Source organism: Schistocerca gregaria, chromosome 9 (genome assembly GCF_023897955.1).
Source record: "Schistocerca gregaria isolate iqSchGreg1 chromosome 9, iqSchGreg1.2, whole genome shotgun sequence".
NCBI lineage: Eukaryota > Metazoa > Arthropoda > Insecta > Orthoptera > Acrididae > Schistocerca > Schistocerca gregaria.
Window position 1 is genome coordinate 71,313,051 of NC_064928.1, and position 11,432 is coordinate 71,324,482.

An 11,432-nucleotide genomic window follows, 5' to 3' on the forward strand; every position below is an offset into this window, starting at 1 on the left:
TTGTCTTTGGGGTTACCTGAAGTCGCAAGTGTATCGAGATCGACCGACAGCTCTAGGGATGCTGAAAGACAACATCCGACGCCAATGCCTCACCATAACTCCGGACATGCTTTACAGTGCTGTTCACAACATTATTCCTCGACTACAGCTATTGTTGAGGAATGATGGTGGACGTATTGAGCATTTCCTGTAAAGAACATCACTTTTCTTTTGTCTTACTTTGTTATGCTAATTATTGCTATTCTGAACAGATGAAGCGCCATCTGTCGGACATTTTTGAAATTTTCTATTTTTTTGGTTCTAATAAAACCCCATGTCATTGTAAGCATGTGTGTCAATTTGCACCTCTCTATCTACATTATTCCGTGATTTATTGTTTTCAAATTTATACTGACTTTTTGATCATCCGGTACATAAACTATTTAAGAGACAATCTAAGCAGCCCTCTTAGTTTGTCTGTATATGATGCTGTCATTAACCATCTTGCAAACCATCAGATGATAAAAACAAACTGGAAAATTGGCAAAATATCTGTATGGTACAAAAAGTGGCAACTGAATAAAATAATAAAAATTGTGTGAAGTTGTCCATATGAATACTAAAGCGATCCCGCTAAATTTCGAATACACGATATATCACACAAACCTAAAAAGGCTGTAAATTCATCTAAATATTTGAAGATTACTATTAAGAGTAACATAAATTGGATCACGTAGATAATGTTGTGAGGAAAGGAAACCAATGACGATTGATTGGCAGAAAAGTTAGAAAATGCAACAGGTCTACTAAAGAGACTGCTTATACTTCGCTTGTCTGCCGTCTTCTGGAACATTGCCGTCCGGTTTGGAATCCGCGTCAGATGGGGTTGACGGGGTACACCGAAAGCTTTAAGGGAGCAGGACGTCAAACGGGCCGGCTCTGAGCAGGAGAGGCTCCACAGGACATTTTAATTTCCACTGTCTATACTTTTACAAGCACATTCATAAAACTTTGTCAGCATGACCAGGAAGGATTCATGATTCACACCCGTAGCAGCAGAAGTTCAAAAACATAACAAAATAATTTTTTACATGTGAAATTTCATCATTTTTTCACTTACTATTGGCTGCATTTGTTACTATAGGTACACTGTTCGATGAATTTTGCACAGCATACAAACTTACAGGTGTCTGAAACTCTAGAATCTATTTAATTTATGAAAAAATGAATGAGCTGTTACGTTTTAAACTTTATGTTTAGAAAAAAATCAAATTTTGTAGTTGATTATCTCAATTTTTACCACAGTTTTTAATATATTTGGAAAAGTCTAGAGTTTCATACACCTGTTCATACACCTGTATGTATGGTTTGTATGCTGTGCAAAATTCGTCAAAGAATCTCTCTTACTTGTGAAGAAAAATGTACCTATAGCAACAAATGTAGCCAACAGTAAGTGAAAAAATGATGAAATTTAATATCCAAAAAAAATTATTTTCTTATGTTTTTGAACTTCCTCTGCTATGACTGTGAATCCTGAATGCTTCTGGTCATGCTGACAAAGTTTTATGATTTTTTTTTCTAAAAGTATATATATTCTGAGTCGTGGTCACCTTTGTGCTCATACAGCAAAGACTACCAAATCCACCGGTTAGTCCCTCAACCGTTAGGGGTAATACCCAATGGAACTCAGGGCAAGTAAGGCTAGCAACCTGCTTCCCTGGTACTTTAAATATGATGCTGGCAACAATCAGAGCAAAATGCCTCGGACCTTTGGAGGTGAAGGAGTCCCACCTCTAATTGACAAACCAGGGACTCCTAAGATACGACTTGGCAAACAAATGGTAATGAGATGGGGGGCTATTAATATCAATGGGGGTTACTCTGGGAAGAAGGTAGAGCTGGCAGAGACTGCAAGTAAGATGGGGCTGGACGTTTCAGCTGTTAGTGACATTCGGGTAAGGGGTGAGAAAGAAGAGGAAGTGGGAGAATACAAGGTCTACCTGTCAGGAGTCAAATCAGGAATAGCACAATGGGGTGTAGGGCTTTGCATCAGGAAAGAAATGGAACCCAGCATAGTTGCAATAAGGTATGTAAATGAACGACTGATGTGGATAGATTTGACAGTGTCTAGCAAAAAATTAGGATTGTGTCAATATATTAGCATTGTGAAGGGACAGATCAAGATAAGATGGATAGTTTTTATGAGGCACTCAGTGATGTAGTTGTTAGAGTAAAGGACAAGGACAGTGTTTTGCTCATGGGTGATTTTAACGCCAGGATTGGAAATCGAACAGAAGGGTATAAAAAGGTTATGGGTAAATTTGGAGAGGATATGGAGGCCAACAGGAACGGGAAACAACTCTTGGATTTCTGTGCCAGTATGGGCTTAGTAATCACAAACTCCTTTTTTAAAGAACATCCACCGGTATACTTGGGAAGGCAGGGAAACCAGATCTGTCATTGACTATATAATAACAGATCAGGAATTCAGGAAGGCTGTGAGGGACACACGTGTATTCAGGGGATTCTTTGATGACACTGATCATTATTTAATCTTCAGTAAAATTGGGATTGTGAGGCCGAAAGTGCAGGAGGTCAGGTCAATATGTAGGAGGATAAGAGTGGAGAAACTTCAGGATAAGGAAATAGGGACACAAGTACATAACAGCGATCTCAGAAAGGTACCAGTTAGTTGAATGTTGTCAATTACAGTCATTGGAAAAGGAATAGACAAGGTACAGGGCACAGTACTAGAAGTGGCTAAAGAATGTCTTGGAACAGTAGTGTGCAAAAGTAGGATGAAGCAGACAGCTTGGTGGAATGACACAGTCAAGGCAGCCTGTAAAAGGAAAAAGAAAATGGCTACATACTAGAACTCAGGTAGTCAGAGAAAGTTATCTTGAAGAAAGAAACAAAGCCAAACAGATAATTGCAGCATCCAAGAAGAAATCTTCGGAAGACTTTGGAAACAGGTTGGAGACTATGGGTCAAGCTGCTGGAAAACCATTCTGGAATGTAATTAGCAGTCTTCGAAAGGGAGGTAAGAAGGAAATGACAAGTATTTTGGATAGGGCAGGAAAACTACTGGTGAATCCTGTAGATGCCTTGGGCAGTTGGAGGGAATATTTTGAAGAGTTGCTCAATGTAGGTGAAAATACGATCAGTAATGTTGCAGATTTCGAGGTAGAATGGGATAGGAATGATGATGAAAATAGGATCACATTTGAGGAAGTGGAGAAAATGGTCAATAGATTGCAGTGCAATAAAGCAGCTGGGGTGGATGAAATTAAGTCGGAACTCATCAAATACAGTGGAATGTCAGGCCTTAAATGGCTACACAGGATAACTGAAATGACCTGGGAGTCGGGACAGGTTCCATCAGACTGGACAAAAGCAGTAATCACACCAATCTTTAAACATGGAAACAGGAAAGATTGTAACAACTACAGAGGTATCTCCTTAATCAGCGTTGTGGGTAAAATCTTCTTAGGTATTGTTGAAAGAAAAGTGCGAGTATTAGTTGGGGACCAATTGGATGAAAATCAATTTGGGTTTAGGCCTCTTAGAGGTTGTCTGGACCAGATCTTTAGCTTACGGCAAATAATGGAGAAGTGTTACGAGTGGAACAGGGAATTGTATCTATGCTTTATAGATCTAGAAAAGGCATATAACCGGGTTCCTAGGAGGAAGTTATTGTCTGTTCTACGAGATTATGGAATAGAAGGCAAACTTTTGCAAGCAATTGAAGGTCTTTACATGGATAGTCAGGCAGCAGTTAGAGTTGAAGGTGAATTGAGTTCATGGTTCAGAGTAGTTTCAGGGGTAAGACAAGGCGCAACCTGTCTCCACTGTTGTTCATATTATTTATGGATCATATGTTAAAAACAATACACTGGGTGGATGAGAGTAAGATATGTGAACACAAAATAAGCAGTCTTGCATATGCGGATGACTTAGTTGTGATGGCAGATTCGATTGAACGTTTGCAAAGTAATATTTCAGAGCTAGATCAGAAATGTAAGGACTATGGTATGAAGATTAGCACCTCCAAAACGAAAGTAATGTCAGTGGGAAATAAATATAAACGGATTGAGTGCCAAATAGGAGGAACAAAGTTAGAACAGGTGGACGGTTTCAAGTACTTAGGATGCATATTCTCACAGGATGGCAACATAGTGAAAGAACTGGAAGCGAGGTGTAGCAAAGCTAATGCAGTGAGCGCTCAGCTACGATCTACTCTCTTCTGCAAGAAGAAAGTCAGTATCAAGACTAAGTTATCTGTGCACCGTTCAATCTTTCGACCAACTTTGTTGTATGGGAGCGAAAGCTGGGTGGATTCAGGTTACCTATCAATAAGGTTGAGGTTACGGATATGAAAGTAGCTAGGATGATTGCAGGTACTAGTAGATGGGAACAATGGCTGGAGGGTGTACACAATGAGGAAATCAAAGAAAAACTGGCAATGAACTCTATAGATGTAGCAGTCAGGGCGAACAGGCGTAGATGGTGGAGTCATGTTACACGCATGGGAGAAGCAAGGTTACATAAGAGACTCATGGGTTAAGCAGTAGAGGATAGGAGGAGTCGGGGCAGACCAAGGAGAAGGTACCTGGATTCGGTTAAGAATGATTTTGATGTAATAGGTTTAACATCAGAAGAGGCATCAATGTTAGCACTGAATAGGGGGGATCGTGGAAAAATTTTATAAGGGGGCTATGCTCCAGACTGAACGCTGAAAGGCATAATCAGTCTTAAATGATGATGATGATGATGATGATAATGAAGTATAAACAGTAGAAAATAAAATGTCCTGTGTGCCTCTCCAATTCGGCCCCTTTGACGTCCTACCCCCCTTAAAGGAGGTCAGAGGTCAGCTCGCTATGAGATAGGGGAGACAGTGTCACGAATCTCATACACGGACCTGGGTGGCAATTACTGAAACAAAGGATTTTTTGGTGGCAGGATCTTCTCTTGAAATTTTAGTCACTAACTTCGTCCTCAGAGTGTGAAAATATTTTCTTGGCGCCCACCTGCTGTAGCGACCATACGAAACTACTTTTGTCTAGCCATAACTGCGGGTTTTACATTTCTCAGTGAGGTGGCACATAGGAACTACAACACATGAAATATTAGTTCACTTGATTATATAAGTGATAAAAAGATTACTTAACTTTGACACATTTCTTTGCCACAGGAGAACTGGGCAATTTATAACTGTCACTGACTATAAAGCTTCACTTTATGCACTAATTAACAAACTGTTCTCTTGAAGTACAACACGCAACATTTACGGCAGTACAATGTCATCAGTAACTTTAACAATTCGTTTGTCCTACACTGTAATATTGGCTCCTTCAGCTGAGGTCACAAACTGCATGTTCTACACTATATTGACCTAAGTGTGGGGGCGCTGCTATACTGAGAGGGAGGGTTGGTCTTCCGACTGTCTTCCATCACTCGTTGTAGACTGCATCGAGTCCTCGCTAATGTTGTAGTGTCGATTCGTGTTGGCGACTTTGGTCTGGCATCGCGATCCCCGGACGAAACCACACCTTCATAGGGAGAAACGATCATCATAATAAAATCGGAGCAAAAACCGAAAGATTTCAGTCTTTTTTGTTCCTATGCATCATGTGAGAGTGAAATGGTAAAGAAATAGCTTGACGATGGTTCGATAAACCCTCTGCCATGCACTTAATTATGAATTGCTGAGTAGTGATGTAGATGCAGAGCCCCGAGAGTACGTAGAAGTGCCGCAACACAACGTCGCATGCACTCGACTAATGTCTGATGAAGTGCTGCAGGGAACTGACACCATGAATTCTGCATGGCTGTCCATAAATCCATAAGAATACGAGGGTGTGGAGATCTCTTCTGAACAGCACGTTGCTAGGCATACCAGATATGCTCAAAAATGTTCAAGTCTGAGGAGTCTGGTTGCCAGCGGAAATGTTTTCACTCAGAAGTGTGCCTGGAGCCACTCTGTAGCTATTCTCGACGTATGGGGTGTCGCATTATCCTGTTGGAATTGCACAAGTCTGTCGAAATGCACAGTGGACATCAGTGTATGCACGTGATCAGACAGTGTGCTTACGTACGTGTCACCTGTCAGCGTCGTATCTAGATTCAGTGGTCCCATATCAATCCAACTGCACACGCTCTACACCATTACAGAGCCTCCACCAGGCAACATGTTTTCAATCGTCAACAGTCCAATGTGGATACTGACGGGCCCAGGTGAGGCGTAAGGCTATGTGTTGTGCAGTCATCAAGTGTACATGAGTGGATCTTCGGCTCCGAAAGCCCATATCGATGATGTTTTGTTGAATGGTTCGCTCGGCAATACTTGTTGATGGCCCAGCTTAGAAATCTGCAGAAATTTGCCGAAGGATTGAACTAATGTCACGTTGAACGATTCTCTTCAGTCACTGTTGGCCCCATCCTTGCAGGATCTTTTTCAGATCTCAGCGATGTCGGAGATTCGATGTTTTGCCGGTTACTGATATTCACAGTACACTCGTGAAATGGTCGAACAGAAAAATCCCTTCATCGCTACCTCGGAGAAGCCGTGACCCATCGCTCGTGCTCCGCCGGTAACACCACGTTCAAACCCACTTAAATCTTGATAAGCCGCCAGTGTAGCAGCAGCGATCGATCTAACAACTGCGCCAGACTCTTTTATAGGCGTTTCTGTACGCACCACCGTATTCTGCCCGTTTACGTATCTCCAAATTTCAATAACCATGTCCATACCGGCTTTTTTGGCGCTTCAGTGTAGATGTTCCGATGTAGATTAAGCAGGTAGGCATTATCGCTTGGCTCATTGGTGCAAAATCCACATTGTCTCAAACTCTTGTTTGAAGTATTTGTTCGTTTAATGTTTTTGATTATTATCCTTATGATCATTTTCTGTAGTTTGAAAACCTTTTTTTCATATTTTCTGTATCATTTCTGCAGAAAAAAGGCGCCTGAATGCGAGAATGTACACTACTGGCCATTAAAATTGCTACAAAAAGAAGAAATGCAGATGATAAACGGGTATTCATTGCACAAATATATTATACTAACGGCCTTGATACGCCTGGGCATTGAGTCAGAGCTTGGGAGGCGTGTACAGGTACAGTTGCCCACGCAGCTTCAACACGATACCACAGTTCATCAAGAGTATTGCTCGGCCACCATTGACCAGACGCTTTCAGTTGGTGAGAGATCTGGAGAATGTGCTGGCCAGGGCAGCAGTCGAACATTTTCTGTATCCAGAAAGGCCCGTACAGGACCTGCAACATGCGGTCATGCATTATCCTGTTGAAATGAAGGGTAGAGCCACGAGTCGTAACACATGTGAAATGTAACGTCCACTGTTCAAAGTGTCGCGAATGCGAACAAGAGGTGACCGAGACGTGTAACCAGTGGCACGCCATACTATCACGCCGCGTGATACGCCAGTATAGCGATGACGAATATACGCTTACAATGTCCGTTCACCGCGATGTCGCAAAACACGGATGCGACCATCACGATGCTGTAAACAGAACCTGGATTCATCCGAAAAAGCCGGCCGCGGTGGTCTCGCGGTTCTAGGAGGGCAGTCCGGAACCGTGCGACTGGTACGGTCGCAGGTTCGAATCCTGCCTCGGGCATGGATGTGTGTGATGTCCTTAGGTTAGTTAGGTTTAAGTAGTTCTAAGTTCTAGGGGACTAATGACCACAGCAGTTGAGTCCCATAGTGCTCAGAGCCATTTGAACCATTTGAGCTATCCGAAAAAATGACGTTTTGCCATTCGTGCTCCCAGGTTCGTCGTTGAGTACACCATCGCAGGCGCTCCTGTCCGTGATGCAGTGTCAAGGGTAACCGCAGCCATGGTCTCTGAGCTGATAGTCCATGCTGCTGCAAACGTCGTCAAACTGTTCGTGCAGACGGTTGTTGTCTCGTAAACGTCCCCATCTGTTTGAAACGTCCCCTTAGAAAAATTATACACGACTGTGCTTAAACTGACACACAATAGTTTTTAGCGCAACGCAATCTGACTTCCAAAAATCCCTACGAAAGAATGGCCCTGACTAACCTTAACCTATACGTTTCACAAATCATTTACCTCACAAAAATCTTCGTTACTCAAGCTACTGCAACACAGCGAGCACCACTACTACCAACTAAATAAAAGATTCAAACTACTGAAGGCACTAACTACTGACAGGCATAGTTAGCAAATGAAAGATTTTAATAGAGAACAAACAGTGCATTTACCTTAATAGTCAAAATATATATGGTAGTTCATGACATCCAGTCTTACAAATTACAAAACTCCGCCATTTCTCTCCTCACATCCACCACTGCTGGCGGCTCGCCTCCAACTGCGCAACGCTACGCGCTGTTAGCATCCAGCTGCCGCTGCCCAACACTACAATGGCGAGTATTACAACAATTCCAACCAGCCACAGACTGCACACGGCACAGCCAGTGATTTTCATACAGAGCGCTACGTGGCGGCGGCGTTACCAATAAAAAAAACCTAAACAGCCTACTTACATGTTGACTCAGGGATCGAGACGTGGCTGCACGATCCGTCACAGCCATGCGGATAAGATCCCTGTCATCTCGACTGCTAGTGATACGAGGTCGTTGAGATCCAGCACGGCGTTCCGTATTACCCTCCTGAACTCACCGAGTCCATATTCTGCTAACAGTCATTGGATATCGACTAACGCGAGCAGCAATGTCGCTATACGATAAACCGCAACCACAATAGGCTACAATACGACCTTTATCAAACATGCTGGTACACATTTCTTCTCCTTACACGAGGATTCACAACAACGTTACACACGCAACGCCGGTCGACTGCTGTTTTTGTATGAGAAATCGGTTGGAAACTTTCCTCGTGTCAGCACGTTGTAGGTGTCGCCGTGTCGCCACCGGCGCCAACCGTGTGCGAAAGCTCTGAAAAGCTAATGATTTGCATATCACAGCGTCTTCTCCCTGGCGGTTAAATTTCACGTCTCCAGCACATGATCTTCGTGGTGTAGCAATGTTAATGGCCAGTAGTGTAGTCTTTTATGGCAAGCTCATCAACAGCTGTTGCCTTTTTCCAGGAAGCTGGCCAAGGACAGAGGAATCCCGCTGGTGCGAATCGACTGCTCCAGCGTCTTCTCCGCCAGGGCGGTGGAGAGGCTGGGCTTCGAGAAGGTTTTCTCCCTCAAGTACGACTCTTACAGACCGGACGGGAAGGTCGTCTTCACGCCGTCTGAACAAGCTGGGGACGAGTACCGCACATACATCCAGAGAGTCATCTGACCAGGTTCTGTACGGTGCGAGTAATCGCAGTGCCAGCATGATAGTAACAGAAATGGATGAGAAACTGACGAACTGCAAATTGACCCAGAGACGTGCTGTCACGTTATTTATAGTGCCTGAAAAAAACGTAGTGAAAGAGACATTTAGTGAAAGAGGCATTTACTGTCAACATTGTCTTGTGGCTGACAATGTATGGTTTAAAGTTTTAACATGCTGTAACATGTGTTCTGGGGTTCGATTCCCGGCGGGGTCAGGGATTTTCTCTGCCTCGTGATGACTGGGTGTTGTGTGATGTCCTTAGGTTAGTTAGGTTTAAATAGTTCTAAGTTCTAGGGGACTGACGACCTTAGAAGTTAAGTCCCATAGTGCTCAGAGCCATTTGAACCATTTTGTAACATGTATTTCCCTACATTCGCTGATTCTCTGTACGCAGGGAGAGGCACAACTTCAGTGACAAAATATCATTAGCTGTTCAGACACATCTGTTCAGTATTTTTCTATAAGGAACTCGTGTACTCCGGTGCCGTTATAGAGTAACTGCAAACCGATTGATTTGTATCTGTGTTGTATATTAAATATTTGCACAGCAGTGCAAATTGTCGACCAGTTGCTCTGTGTGTCTTGCTCGGAACAAAACTTGTTCTGTTCTATATCTACAGCGACATATACACCAACATCTATACTCCGCTGCTGATAATGGTGTTAAGGAGACTGAACTTCTAAGGTCATCAGCCTCCTAATGGCCCCCTCTCACTTGTGGGAAGTTGCTCAACAGGGGGTTCATCAACGCCCGAAAATGACAGCTGAACCAACCACCCTGAAACGCACTAAAATTGTAAAACTAATACGCTTTTACTTCATAGTTTGGAAACTTTGTGTGTACCAAAATCTCTTGCTAGCAATGTGAAACCAAGTACTTTTAACTTCCAATTACAGTATTTGATCTAGAACCGTAGTTACCCAACCTTCCAATACGAACATGTTTATGAAAATTACTTTTAAGTGTGTGATTGTAATTAATCTGAAACGAATCCGACAGTCTGTATAAGAAATCAAAAATAAAGAATTGTTACCAATAATACTCAGAATGGTTTTGTCATTAAACAATCGGGCACAACGCCAAACAGTTGTGTTACGAACATGTGTCATGTTATAGGAACACATAATTGAATTTAGATAAAATTTTTCCAATGAAAACTGATCTTAATTCTTTCAGCAAACGTACGTTTAGTCCCTACAATAGATTCTTACCTCATAACAGGTAACTTGGCTTTGGTCTGTGCGGACTGGAAAAATAATGAACTGAATAAAGATATTTCATAAATCGCAGGACAGCAAATCCATCCAGGAGAGCAAGGTGTGCAAATGCGAGTTTCCTTACACACACTTTTTTTATCCAGCGGTGAGGATGAGTTTTATGAAATATTTGTAAATGAATAGAAAACTATTTTGTAATTAGATTTAATCGTTTTAATGACACATAAATGACTAAAAAATATAATTTTTCCTTAGCATTTTCACACACCGTAAAATTTCGTTTTTTACGCAATCTTTAAATTAGATAAGCTTCACTTTTTGCCTTTGTTAATGAAATGCTTTGAGTAACGTTGCAGGGAGCAACGTATTTACGCTACTGAAAATACAATTTATTATCCACTATGGACACCAGCATGTAGTTTTTGTTAGAAACGATCTAACCTTATCATTATAACACTTCACAATTAGCGCTTGCAGCAAATAAAACTCGGTAAATGTTACCTTCTTCCAAAATAAAATCTCTATAAAATCATGTCATACTCTTTTTCTGTCCTCACACACATCAGGAGCCTGTCAGACAAATTTCTATTCTGTACTGCACATCTGGTATGTCACCTTCTCACTCTGCCGTGACAATAATGCATGTAACATAAGTGAACAAATATTAGAAAATATGTTAAGTACATTTACATTCAAAACTTCAATAAAAGATTAATGGTATAAATATACCCGTACAGAGAAGGGCGCTAGAAGATGGTGCTTCATCAAACAAATTTACTCATAACATCTTTGACTTTTGTAGATATTACATAAATAGGAACATAGTATCAACGTGTAATGAAAAGTATCTTATACAGTGACAGCTGAATTTTGAACTACAGTTATACAATAGAAGTGTAGA

The 11,432-nt window shown here is 41.8% G+C and overlaps 1 protein-coding gene across 1 annotated transcript in view; it reads left to right on the forward strand.

The window, feature by feature from the left end:
- Positions 1–10,355, forward strand: part of LOC126292130 (arylalkylamine N-acetyltransferase 1-like) — a 110,122-nt gene extending 99,767 nt beyond the window's left edge. Inside the window, exon 5 of the mRNA XM_049985963.1 lies at positions 9,073–10,355. Coding sequence (XP_049841920.1) covers positions 9,073–9,274 — 202 coding nt within the window. The 3' untranslated portion in view covers positions 9,275–10,355. The remainder of the gene's footprint in view (positions 1–9,072) is intronic.
- Positions 10,356–11,432: the final 1,077 nt, after the last annotated feature.